General features: G+C 44.3%; 1 protein-coding gene across 2 annotated transcripts; it reads left to right on the top strand.

Moving 5' to 3' along the window:
- Positions 1 to 516: 516 nt before the first annotated feature.
- On the top strand, positions 517 to 13,034 carry ABRACL (ABRA C-terminal like). Of its 2 annotated transcripts, none has more exons than XM_021693234.1 (3): positions 517 to 682; positions 6,333 to 6,399; positions 12,447 to 13,034. In XM_021693234.1, exons 2-3 carry the CDS (start codon positions 6,339 to 6,341, stop codon positions 12,629 to 12,631), a joined length of 246 nt encoding a protein of 81 aa, XP_021548909.1. In that variant the 5' UTR covers positions 517 to 682; positions 6,333 to 6,338; the 3' UTR covers positions 12,632 to 13,034. The 2 variants fall into 2 exon arrangements, with proteins under 2 accessions (XP_021548909.1, XP_021548910.1); XM_021693235.2 differs by having other exon boundaries at positions 517 to 692; positions 12,447 to 13,028.

Genomic DNA, 13,034 nt, shown 5'->3' with positions numbered 1-13,034 from the left:
GATTGAACTATGCAGTTAAATGTAGGAAATAATGAATGAAGAAAAGAAGAAAGATTCACTCAGGATCAAGAACTAGCACTGTCCTAGTAAAATTTCTTTGCAATAGAACAAGTTGGATTTTAAGAATGCTCCCCCCCCCCCCGCCCCCGCCTCGCCCATCAGACTATGCTGCTGCCATGTTCGTAGTTTTCTGGAGACCCCTGCTCCTGGCATACAGAACCAATGTTACGTTCCTTCTAGATCCCAGCAGTCATCACATTGGGGGCGCTTTATTTCTTACGTTAGGAGAGAGATCCTGGCAGGAAATCTATGCCCAGGATCAGATGCGGGGGTTGGGGATCATCGGCACCGAGTGGCGTAGGGGAAAGCTGGCAGCAATCGAAGTTCGAGTCCGTATTCCTAGAAGCCTCGGGCGCCCGGCCACCTGTCTGGAGTCTGCCCCTTCCCCGGCATCTCCTCCGGGGAGTTTCCTCCTCATAGGCTTGTCCCTGGGAGTGTGGGCGGCCCCTTTCTCGAGCGCTTAAACTCTTACCTCCCACCCCCCTCCTCCTCACCAGCCTTTCTCTTCTGCCTCGGTCACTTCCTTCCTCAGTCTCTTCCTCCTCGGTGTGTTGAAGAAGATAACCGGGTCCGGCCCGACGCTGCACCAGCTTTTCCTCGGAAAAGAAAAAGAGGCGGATAGGTGAGTGTAGGTGAGTGGGTCTCTCGGGAAGGTGACAGGCAGGTATAAACGACGGACGGAGGTGTCCGGTGGAGGCCAGGCGGACGGGCGATCGGGGGCTGCGGGTGGGGAGATGGGGCTGGGAGGGGCCGAGGCGCGTGGAGACTGTGCTTGGAACTGGGCTGAGACCCGGCGCGGGGGACAGGGTGGGCGCGCCCCCACGCCCCCGCTTCCCCGCCGACTTCCGCATCGGCTCACGTGACACGGTGCCGGCCCGGGGCTGCGGGGAAACTGGCTGCGGCGCGAAGGTTCCCTCCGCGGTGCGGCTCGTCGGCTTTGCACTTGCAGGCGGCGCGGGGGCGCGTTCTGCAGAGCCGGGCGGAGAAGGGCCGGGAACGAGGGGAGAGGCTGCCCCGAGGACTGCGGTGGCCCCCGCGCCGGGGACTCTGCGGCGCCGGCGGTGGGGTGCGGCTCCCTACGCGCCAGACCGTGGGGGTGGAGGGCGGGGGTCGTGAGAGACACGAGGGGCTCGGGGAGCCCCGGGCGGGGTCCGTTTCCGTCGCCCGGTTGGGGCGCTGGCTTTCGCGGCTCGCCGGGGCGCACCGGCCACCGGGGAGCGCGGGCGGGCGGCGCTGGCGCGGAGCTGGCAGAGACAAAGGCTTCCGGGACGCGGCCCTTCCCTCGGGGGCTACCCTGGAGCCCGCCGTGCGGCCCCGCCACCCCCCCGAGTCCCGCGCTCCCCAATCCTGCACTGGTGCGGGTGGTGACCGTGTGATGGCCTGCAAGGGACAGGAGCTTGGGACCCCTTCCGGGCCAGCTCCCAAACTTGGAGCAGGGATGACCAAATATGGAGCGTGTGCGCGCCAGCGGGCAGGCAGGAAGGAACCCAAGTCATCCCTTGACCCACACCAGCTGCTAGTCAGGGATTGCGAAGGACCGCTGAAAAACGTGGCCAGCCCCGGGGGGTGGATGTAGGGCTGGCTGCTGATTCCCAGGCGTTCCCACTCCAGCAGGCTTTATTCCACGAACATTAGGATATCTCCATGTATTGCCTCTAAACTTAAAACAAAACAGAAACTATAAAAAGGTCCTTTAATATAGTCTCAAGTGTATATTGATGGTGGAGCATTTCCGCATACGGCCCAGGCCTCCGACATTCCGCTTTCTTTGTGATTCCCACGCACAATGCCTAATTAGATTCTGACACAGTTAGAGGACCCGACTAACATCTGCCACCGCCTTGCCTTGAGCTCCCGCAGAAAATCTCTTTCTTCCCCTTCACACTTGCTCTGCTGATGGCCTCTCTTCATTGTTCTTGATCTTGCTGCTTACTCCGGTCCCAGCCTTCTGTCCTTATAGAATGTCATGGGCCTCAAGGATTGTGTAACAACGAGTATTCCCCTGCTTTGTCCCCGCTAAATAATAAAATAAATAAATAAATCATGCCAAATTTTGTGTGCTAGCAATAGTTCCTAAGGCTGTTGTTTTCCTACTTGTAGGGGTCTGGGCAGGGAGCCTTTCTTGCTTTGTAAGTGTTCTGCCTTAGTACGTACTCAGCATGTAATATTCCAAACAAACACAACTCACTATTATATTTAGCACACTTTGCATAATGACCGGGAAGAAGATGAAGAGGAAAAGAAAAAAATAGAATGATGTTGTAGAAACAGCATTTAATTGTGGGGAGTCCCTCTGAGCCAGTTTCATCATCCATAAAATGGTTTTTTTTAAAGATTTTATTTTAAAGATGTTATTTATTTATTTTACAGAGAGCAAGAGCACAAGCAGGGGGAGCAGCAGGCTCCTGGCTGAGCAAGGAGTCCCATGTGGGGCTCGATCCCAGGACCCTGAGATCATGACCTGAGCTGAAGGCAGACGCTTAACCAACTGAGCCACCCGGTGCCCCTATAAAATGGGTTTAAATAATACATACTTTGCAAGGTTTCTTAGGACATAGATAAGGAGTCTCGTGTGTAATTAATTATAAAGAAATGCCGGTTGCCTTCCTTTCTTTAAATTGGATCTCCATACATCTGCTTAATATGATGCAGGTATTCACACTACTTAATAGTGGGATTTCCTCTTTGAGTCTCATTATTAAACAAGAGCTAGGTCTGAAGTGTGCTGCTGATTGTGGGGAGGGCAGTGTTAAAGAGATAAATGTTCAGAGTGGGAGGAAATCAGAAAACCTGAGAATTGGTGAGGACGATAGTCCCCTTGGACATTTCATTCTCCCTTCCGTTTAGGCTAATTTCCATGATCACTAACCCTCACAGATCCATACTACTTGCATCAGTGTTGTCAGGAACAGGTGCAAACTTCATTCATTGTTAGAGAGTTTTGACTGTTAGGACATTTTTTTCTTACATGGCTCCCAAATCTGCCTATTACATCTATCTATCCTACCCAATAAAGCAGCATGAAACAACACTATCACATAAATACCTAAAAGAAACTTTAATGTTAAAAAATGGTCGCAGGTCTTCTCTAGGCTGACTTTATGGATCAAGATTCGTTAGAGTACAAGTGACAGAAACTCAATCAAACCAGCACAAGCAAAACCAGGAAAGATTGATTGGTTCATGCAACTGGAAAGTCCAGGGTCGTATATAGGCTCAGTGATCGTAACATGCCTGGGCTTTTCTTAATGTCAACATTATTCCTGACAGGCTGTTTTCACATGGTCACAGTTTACATTAGGAGCTCTAAACTTACATCTTAGAACCTAGTGGGAGGGTGTTGTTTTACTGATCTGGCAAAATCCCTGGGCTGAATCTCATTGTTTAGGATGGGATTACTGACCTTATGCCCCAGATCAATTATTCTGGCTCTGACCCACTCCTGGGCTTTAGGGTGAGGCTCTACCGAATTCCATCGGTTTAGAACAAGGAAGGAAAAACGGGACCCAAACAAAAATTAGACTGCTCTAGCTGGAATGGGGAATGGGTGCTAGGTAGGTAAAAATGACTGCTGTCCACCACACTAACATCTCCAGGGTTTTTTCTACCATTATTTTCATGGCCTATCTTTCTGTTGTATCTTCTGATTATATTTTAACTTTTTAGCATCCCTCAAATTATCTCGAATTGAATATAATGTTATAGATATAATTTCACCAACACAAAGCTCTCAATATTTGGAAACTATAATTTTTGATACTGAATTTTATGTAGATGCATTACCCAAGATGTTGCATTTTATTGCAATAAACACTTTTTTTGTGTGTGCAAAAAGGTGGTTTTATTAAAGCACGGGGACGGGACACATGGGCAGAAAGAGCGACTGCTGCAATAGACACTTTTTTTTTTTTTTTTAAGATTTTACTTATTTATTTGACAGAGACACAGCGAGAGAGGGAACACAAGCAGGGGGAGTGGGAGAGGGAGAAGCAGGCTTCCTGCGGAGCGGGGAGCCCGATGTGGGGCTCGATCCCAGGATCCTGGAATCATGACCTGAGCTGAAGGCAGACGCTTAACGACTGAGCCACCCCGGCGCCCCGCAATAGACACTTCTTAAATGATAATATTCACACAAATGATGTAGCAGGTAGTAGTGGTGCTTTTAGTTATGAGCTGATAGAAAACCTGGGGTACCAATCAATATCACTTAAACATAGATTTCATTCTTATTTTTCAAAGTTAACAGGAATTAGTTACAATCTGTCTGGATACAATTGTTTCTTCCGAATCGTCACTCCAAAGTAAACCATTCATACAACCCCACTTTTTTAGTCCCTTCTTTGTTTGGAAAACAGACTGACTTGATGCATAATCTGCCAGGGGCCCCTACTTTCTCATGTTCTGTTTCCCCTGAGTTCCTGCCTTCTTAAAGAAACTCTCTTTACTGCCTTTACTTCTTTGACCCTGCATGGTTGGAGTTCTCTCCTCCACAACCAGCTGCTCTTTCCCTATTTCTTGCCCCCCCCCTTCTGTAGGTGTTTGCCACATCCCTTTACCTCCCTTTTCTGTCTCTGAACACTTGCTCCAAATCAGTAACTCCATGGTGACAGTTTCCACAGGCGGTGTTTCATTCCCCTTCATGCCCTTGTCCTTTCAGTTTGAACCCAGTATTTATTGAGTTGGTACTCTTGGTGCCAGGTAGCAGTGAACATGACAGTCAGATTCCTGCATCGAGGGTCTTTACCATCTTGTGGTGAAAGCCAAGAAACTGATGAACATGACAGTCAGATTCCTGCATCGAGGGTCTTTTCCATCTTGTGGTGAAAGCCAAGAAACTGGTAATTCCAGCCATCTGAAATGGAGAGGGTGCACAATGCTATGGGGGAGGGCTCCTCCACCAGGGTTTCAGGGAAGGCTTCCTGGAGGTAGTCCTATCTAAGCTGGGACTGGATGTGTGGGAGTTAGCTGCGAGAAAGAGGAATAGCAACAGTCTGGGTCAAAGACACAGTATGTGTGAAGGTTGGAGGTGGGAGAGCCAGGGGCGTTTGAGGAATAGAAAGAAGCTCCATGTAGCTGCAGCCCAGAGTTCAAGGGTGTAGGGTGGAGGAGGCTATGATGGTGTGCGGAACCCAGGCTGGAGAAGACCTAGTGAACCAAAGTAGGTGTCACAGCTCCTGTTAGTCCTGGCCTCTTCCTTATCTGAGATGAATGGTCCTTGCCACCAGCTCTCCACTGGACACTGCCCAGGGAAGGACCCGATGCCCTGCGTGTGACCCACAGGCATCATCGCACCTAACAATATTAAAATTGCCCTGTATTGGTCTGCTTTCCCCAGTAGACTGCAGGCTCTGGGAGGGTTGGGAGTGTGTTCCTTTATCTTGGTCCTCCAGCTTCTAGCTTAGAGCCTGCCTCAAATGTGCCCATGCTTTTCCTCCTTTGCTTCTGTGCTTTTGCATGCACTCTTCCCCACTCATAGAGCACCCTTTGCCAACTGTCTCCCTAGTCCACATCTCTCCAGTGACCTCTACAAAGTCTTTGGTGGCTTCCTCCTTTGAGGTCCCATAATGCCTTGGACCCACCACTCAAAGAATGCTGTTACATTGCCATTATTCATTCTAGGTCTTTCTCTGCTTCTGGACAGTGAGTTTCCTGAGGGCAGGTCCTGTGTCACTCACCTTTGTGTTTTTGGTGCAGAGCAGAGCATCATGAGGATGGGCTTAGAGTTTAATAGTGGGTGCTGCATTCTCCCCACTATCCTATGTAGTATAAGAGTGGGGTCAGCACAAAGGGGCAATTATAAAGACAGAGGGGAAGTAGAGGTACTCTGGTGTCATGTACATCACACAAGTATTTTTAGGAAGAGGGATGTGGTAAATTAACAATGACAAATGCAACATGGGGGAAAAAAAGAGGGGTGCCTGGGTGGCTCAGTTGGTTAAGTGGCTGCCTTTGGCTCAGGTCATGATCACAGGGTCCTGGGATCGAGCCCCACATCGGGCTTGCTGCTCAGCGGAGAGCCTGATTCTCCCTCTCCCTCTGCCTGCCGCTCCCCCTGCTTGTGCTCTCTCACTCTCTTTCTCTGTCAAATAAATAAATAAAATCTTGAAAGAAAGAAGAAAGAAAGAAAGAAAGAAAGAAAGAAAGAAAGAAAGAAAGAAAGAAAGAAAGAAAGAAAGAAAGAAAGAAGGAAGGAAATGGCCCTTGGATTTGGCAAGATGTGCTTAGTGGGATATAGAAATGGTAATAATATAGCATTTTTTTTTCTCCCTCAGGCAGCAATGAACGTGGATCACGAAATTAACCTCTTAGTGGAGGAAATTCATCGTCTGGGTTCAAAAAGTAAGTATTCTAACACAGCCACAGTATTCTGAGTTTACCTCAGAGCAGGTAGGACCAGCTTTTTTGGTAGAAGCCTAGGAAGGGGTCACCCAGGACTTCAAGACATGGTTATAGCAGCTCTGCCCTCAGCCATAGAGAGATTTCTGGAGACAAAGCCTTTGGGGTATTGTGATTCTGATGCAAGGAATGGTTGAGATATTCCATCATCCCTTTAATAGAAAGAAAATTACTGTGCTTCTTTAATCTGGCTGCATTGAATGGTGATTGAATCATGTTCAAATTTTTAGTTGTCACAGTATTAAAATTCATTTCTTCTGCTTTATCTTGCCACCATCTTACAAACTTCCAAATGACTAGGGACTCAAATTGTCTTTATTTTCTCCAAATTCTTAAGTTTTGTATAACCAGGTATTTATGTACATGTAACTAAAAGAAACCATATCCTTTACATAGTGTTTTTTTTAAAGATTTATTTTATTTTTTTAAAGACCTTATTTATTTATTTGACACAGAGAGAGAGAGAGAACACAAGTAGGCAGAGTGGCAGGCAGAGGGAGAGGGAGAAGCAGATTCCCCACTGAGCAGGGAGCCCGATGTGGGGCTCGATCCCAGGACCCCCGGCATCATGACCAGAGCTGAAGGCAGATGCTTAACCGACTGGGCCACCCAGGTGCCCGTGATTTATTTTAGAGAGAGGGGGAGAGAGAGAGAGAGTGCACAAGCTGGGGAAGGGACAGAGGGAGAGAATCTCAAGCAGACTCCCCACTGAGCATGGAGCTGAACTCGGGACTTGATCCCATGACCCTGAGATCATGATCTGAGCTGAAATCAAGAGTCAGACATTTAACTGACTGAGCCACACAGGCTCCTCTACGTGGTTTTTTTTCAAATCAGCTTTTTCTTCAGCAACATATAAGCAGCTACTGTGAAATTAGTGCCATGTGAAATTGGTAGTATTAGTGTCCTTTTCCAAGTTGTAATGAAAGTAACTATTATGTTTTAGCTTCAGGTATTTGTACATCTCAGATAAGATATACAGGAGTTCAGGAACATTCTGAAAATTGTAAGAGCAATAGACATATTCAGCAACAACTAGGATAATGGAACTCAAAGTTTTAAAATTACATCATATAAAAAAATTAAATAAAATTACATCATTGTAAGTGAAAAACAGCTTTAAAAAGTACCTCGTAAGAGTTGTTTTGTCATTATAGCTTGAATTTTCTTACTTACAGCTCAGTGTGCTTTTGAATCACAAATCATCACAAATCACTTGAAATAAGACATACTTGGAAAATTCCATTGAGCCATTAGTATCAAATGTCCCCTGTAGTAGTTCTCCATTGTTGTTGTGAATCTTTTCTTTTTTTTTTTTTAAGATTTTATTTATTTGAGAGAGAGAGAAAGAGAGAGCGCATGAGCACAAGCAGGGAGAGGGAGAAGCAGACTCCCCACCGAGCAGAGCCCGATGCGGGACTCGATCCCAGGACCCTGGGGGATCATGACCTGAGCGAGAGGCAGATGTCGAACTGACTGAACCACCCAGGCACCCTGTGAATCTTATTTTCAGTAGTGAAAGAAACCCGTGTTCCTCATTTCTACCTTTCCAATTTCTTTGGAGCTCCGTGAGGTCATGCTCTTGGGAGTAGTACTATTGTTTAGATTGTTAAAGATATTAAGGATGTATTTCAAATGATCTGTAGGATTTTCCTCTCTCCTAGATCTGTCTCCATGTTAGCCTAGTGTTTATTGGTCAGATTCAATTGCATTTAAAATTCTGACATTTACCCTAGAACAGTTATTATTCTACTTGCACTTCAGAATTAGCAGCTTTACAAACTAGAAGACTACACAGTAATTACCATAATTTCTGTAAGGATGAAACGTTTTGAACTTTGCAGCTTCCCTAAGCCTCTTTCATTTACCTGTTCCTGGAAATAAATGACTTCTTGAGCTGGAAAGCATCTATGGAGATAGGTTATCTATGGACAGATTATGTTTAATTATGTAAGTTGTGTCTGGGATAATTTTGTTAATTATGATTTAGGTGAATCATTTTTAGACTAATCTAAATATAATGTATTAGGTGAAGCTGGAAATTGACAAATTTAGTTTTATCTACTTCTTTTATTTTTTCGCCAAATTTTTACTTAATTCTAGTTAGTTAACCTATTTACTATTTCTTTTAAAGTGAAATTCTTTAAAGTCTTTCATTTTTCATCCAATGGAAAAAAAATAAGTGGATAAAGATTATTTGGAGATTTAAATTCTTTCATTCAACAAATATTTCTTGAGTGCTGTCTTTGTGCTCAAGTGCTGGACATATGAAAATAAACAAAATTCCATCTCAGCCCCGTGGGCCTCTTTAGGTAGCAGGAAGACAGACAAATGAGCTAGAAGCACATATGGGGAAGTAGTTAAGAGCATGGGCTCTGGAGTCAGGCTCTCTAGGAATGAATCCCAGCTCCCCTGCCACTTACTGTGTGACCTTGGGCACATTACTAACCACTTTTATGCCTTGGTTTCCTTATTTGGATAATAATACTCTATTTCAATGATTCGAAGACACTTTTTTCCCCAAGCTTTAACATCTCTAAAATAAGAATGCATTTTATAATCCATGTTGTGCTATAATTAAATTGGCAGTTTAATTCGAACATAAAGTAATGGTGCTTCTTGAAATGAATTGTGCCTTATCTTCCATGAAATAAGGATTAAGGGAGTTTTAATTACTATAAAATGCATTGAACAGGTCTAGGAGCATAGCAAGGACTCAATACATATTAACTATTATTACTGTAATTGATGGTGAGTGCTTTGATATATACTTAATTTTATAAGAAGTTATTAACTTGACTGAGGGAATCACAGAGCACTTCTCAGAAAAGGTGACATTTGAGCCCATTCTTGAAGAAAAAGAATTAGCTAGAGAAAGGGCTCTGGGATGCTGGGCAGATGGCTCAACATGGGCAAAACTGCCAGGGCAGGATCTCTCATGTCACCTTGGGTAACAGCAAGTCGTTTGATTTTGACTGGATCAAAAGGTGCATAGAACGATATGGCAGGAGACCAGGCAAGAGAGGAGTGCAAGGGCCAGAGGATGAAGGGTCTTATCTGGAACGCCAAGGGCATCACTATTTGAAGGTGGTAGGGAGCCACTGAAAGACTGGAGTAGAAGAGTATCAATCAGGGGCGCCTTGCTGGCTTAGTCTGTGGAGCGTGTGACTCTTGATCTCGGGGTCATGAGTTCAAGTCCCAACTTGGGGGTAGAGTTTATTAAAAAAAAAAAAAAGACTATCAAACAGATTTGCATCTTAAAGGTTTCTTTCACATGTTTTATTCCGCACCAATATGGAGGATGTATTGGGGGACAAAAATGCAGAAAGGGAGGATAGCAAGGAGTCTTGCAGTTATCCACATGAGAATCAGTTCCAGCCTAAACCAAGAAATTAATTGTCCATGGAGAAGAGGCTAGAGCCACAGAAGATACAAAGGAAATGGATTCACTTATGAGATTGAGGAGGAGTGGGCAGAACTCCAAGATTATATCCAGGTTTCTGCCTTTTGTGCCTTTAAAAAACGTAACCTGGGGGCACCTGGGTGGCTCAGTTGGTTGAGCATCCAACTCTTGGTTTTGGCTCAGATCATGATTTCATGGGTCCTGGGATCAAGCCCCATTTCTGGCTCTGCACTCAGCAGGGAGTCTGCGTGAAGATTCTCTCCCTCTGCCCCTCCCCCCACTCTCTCTCTCTCTCAAATTAAAATAAGACTTTTTAAAAAAATGAAAAGCTCTAGGGCGCCTGGGTGGCTTAGTTGGTTAAGCGACTGCCTTCAGCTCAGGTCATGATCCCAGAGTCCTGGGATCGAGTCCCACATTGGGCTCCCGGCTCAGTGGGGAGCCTGCTTCTCCCTCTGACCCTCTCCCCTCTCATGCTGTTTCTCACTCTCTCTCTCTCTCTCAAATAAATAAATAAAATCTTTAAAAAAAAAAAAAGAAAAGAAAAGCTCCATATTATACTCCCTTTAAAAGCCAGCACCAGTGCTGCCTCCTTCTGGAAGTCTTCCCTTCCCATTCTAGCCCAGAGTCATCTTACCCTTCTCCAAACTGTAGGATGTCCTGTCTTGGCTACTTACTAGACATCCAGTCACGTACTGCTTTGTCCTATTGCTTTATTTATTATGTGTATATTTCTTACTTCCTCGTGGGAACTGAAGCCATTTCTTTGAAACTAGAAAGTGATTCTATCCTTCCCTCTACTTGCCCAGCACAGTGCTGCACTCACAGTAGGCATATACTAAGTCTCAGGTTAGAAGTTCTCATGGGAACTCAAGAACCCTTGGCCAAGGAATAGTCTCCCTCACTGTGATGGCCATGTCCTTGAGAGCAGGCACAGCTATCGGAGGGGAGAATGTGGAGCAGTGCTGAAGGAAGGGAGTCAGGAGTTTAGCAGGTAGGTCAAAGCAATCAACCAACAATGGGGAGGTGTTTCATATTATTCTTATCGCCAAGTTTCCAGTTGATTGATTTTTTTTTTTAAAGATTTTATTTATTTATTTGAGAGAGAGAATGAGATAGAGAGAGCATGAGAGTGGGGAGGGTCAGGGGGAGAAGCAGACTCCCTGCTGAGCAGGGAGCCCGATGCGGGACTCGATCCCAGGACTCCAGGATCATGACCTGAGCCGAAGGCAGTCGCTTAACCAACTGAGCCACCCAGGCGCCCCAGTTGATTGATTTTTAATCAAAGATCCACCTTTTGTTTATCTTATTTTTTTAAAAAAGACTTACTTTTTATAGCAGTTTTAGAATACAATAAAATTGAGGAGAAAGTACAGAGATTTCCTGTATACCTGCTATCCCCACACCTGCATAGCCTCCCCCATTATCAACATCCCCCAGTGGAATTGCACTTTTATTACAATTAATCATCTACATGGACACATCATCAACCACAGTTCATAGTTTATAGTTCACGCTTAGTGTTGTACATTCTATGGGATTGGATAATATTTAATGACATGTATCAATCATTATAGTATCATACAGAGTATACTCACTGCTCTAAAAATCCTCTATGTTCTGCCTATTCATCTCTCCCCTACCCTAAGCCCTGAAACCCACTGATCTTTTTATTTAGTTTTATCTTTTTCCATAGTTTTGCTTTTTCCAGAATGTCCTATGGTTGGAATCATACAGCACATAGCCTTTTCAGATTGTCTTATTTTTCTTAGTAATACATATTTAAGGTTCCATCATGTCTTTTCGTAGCTTGATGGTTCATTTATTTTTAGGGCTTACCTTAATTTTTAACAATTATATTAAAAATTGGTCTCCAATCTGTATAATCTACGGATCTGGTAAATACAAATAACTTCATTTTTAAGGTCACCAGTCCCTCCCTGGGGCTCTGAGTGTGTTTAGAACACACTTAGAGAAACACTGCTCCTGACCCAAACTTTTTCTTATATTTGTTATTTTTTTATTGATTCAACAACACCACAAATAAAAAATCAAAATGTAGGGGTACCTGGGTGGCTCAATCAGTTAAGTGTCTGCCTCTTGGTTTCAGCTCAGGTCATGGTCTCAGAGTCCTGGGATGGAGCCCCACTTCTTTGGCTCTGCATTCAGCAGGTAGTCTGCTGAAGGATTCTTTCCCTCTGCCTCTCCTCCCACTCATGCGTGGGTGCAGCATGCACACACACTCTCTCTGACTCAAACTGATAAATAAATCTTTAAAAAAAAAATCAAAATGTAGCCAGAGGGGAATTGGTCCACAGTAATAACACTGTAACACATTCACTTTTTGTAAGTGGGTTTTAGTTCACTCCTAGTCTTTGTCCAGATGATCCTAAGGCTAGGAGGTGTACAGCACATGGTATTATTTCATCACTTTTGGGTCTGGCAAGAGATGACATTGAATTTATGAGTGTGAACTGTTAAATTGTAATCTTGGTTAACTTATAGTTAGATGTTTTTTAAAGATTACATAAATCTACCATATATGGGGGCAAGACTTTGCATTGGCTAACATTGTATTTTCTCAAATTAGATGCTGATGGGAAGTTAAGCGTAAAATTTGGGGTCCTCTTCCGAGACGACAAATGTGCCAACCTCTTTGAAGCATTGGTGGGAACTCTCAAAGCTGCAAAACGAAGAAGGATTGTTACGTACCCAGGAGAGCTACTTTTGCAAGGTGTTCATGATGATGTGGACATTATATTGCTGCAGGATTAATGTGGTTTGCATATCTTTGTTTATTGTTATTTTTTGTTTCTGGTCAACTGGAATGTTAAGTCAAGGGACAAACACAAGCATACTTAATGTATTTTTATAGAACTTTGTAAACAAAAGGAGACTCTTATTCTAAAAGTCTGTCTTTTTTTTAATACCTTGAAAGAAAATTTATGTATTACACTGTCAAATAAACAAAACCTATTTTTTTTCCTCAGGAATCTGATTGGAAAAATGTAGGCATTGAGGCTTTTTTGGTAGGGGTGCAAGGGTGTTTCATAAATCATTCTTAGACAATTTCTACAGATATTTGACATTCCATAAAAGCAAGAGGCAAAACTGAAGACCAGCTCCCACAAGGAATATTGTAATGTTTATGTAATAAAAACATGTAACTATGTTAAAA

This window comes from Neomonachus schauinslandi, chromosome 8 (genome assembly GCF_002201575.2).
Source record: "Neomonachus schauinslandi chromosome 8, ASM220157v2, whole genome shotgun sequence".
Lineage (NCBI taxonomy): Eukaryota > Metazoa > Chordata > Mammalia > Carnivora > Phocidae > Neomonachus > Neomonachus schauinslandi.
This window is presented reverse-complemented; position numbering and strand designations above follow the sequence as displayed.

Bases quoted from the DNA above. Each gene is read 5' to 3' on its own strand.
- ABRACL (XM_021693234.1), top strand. From the start codon at position 6,339: ATGAACGTGGATCACGAAATTAACCTCTTAGTGGAGGAAATTCATCGT. The intron at 6,400-12,446 runs GTAAGTATTCTA...TTCTCAAATTAG, and splicing joins TCATCGTCTGGGTTCAAAAA to ATGCTGATGGGAAGTTAAGC.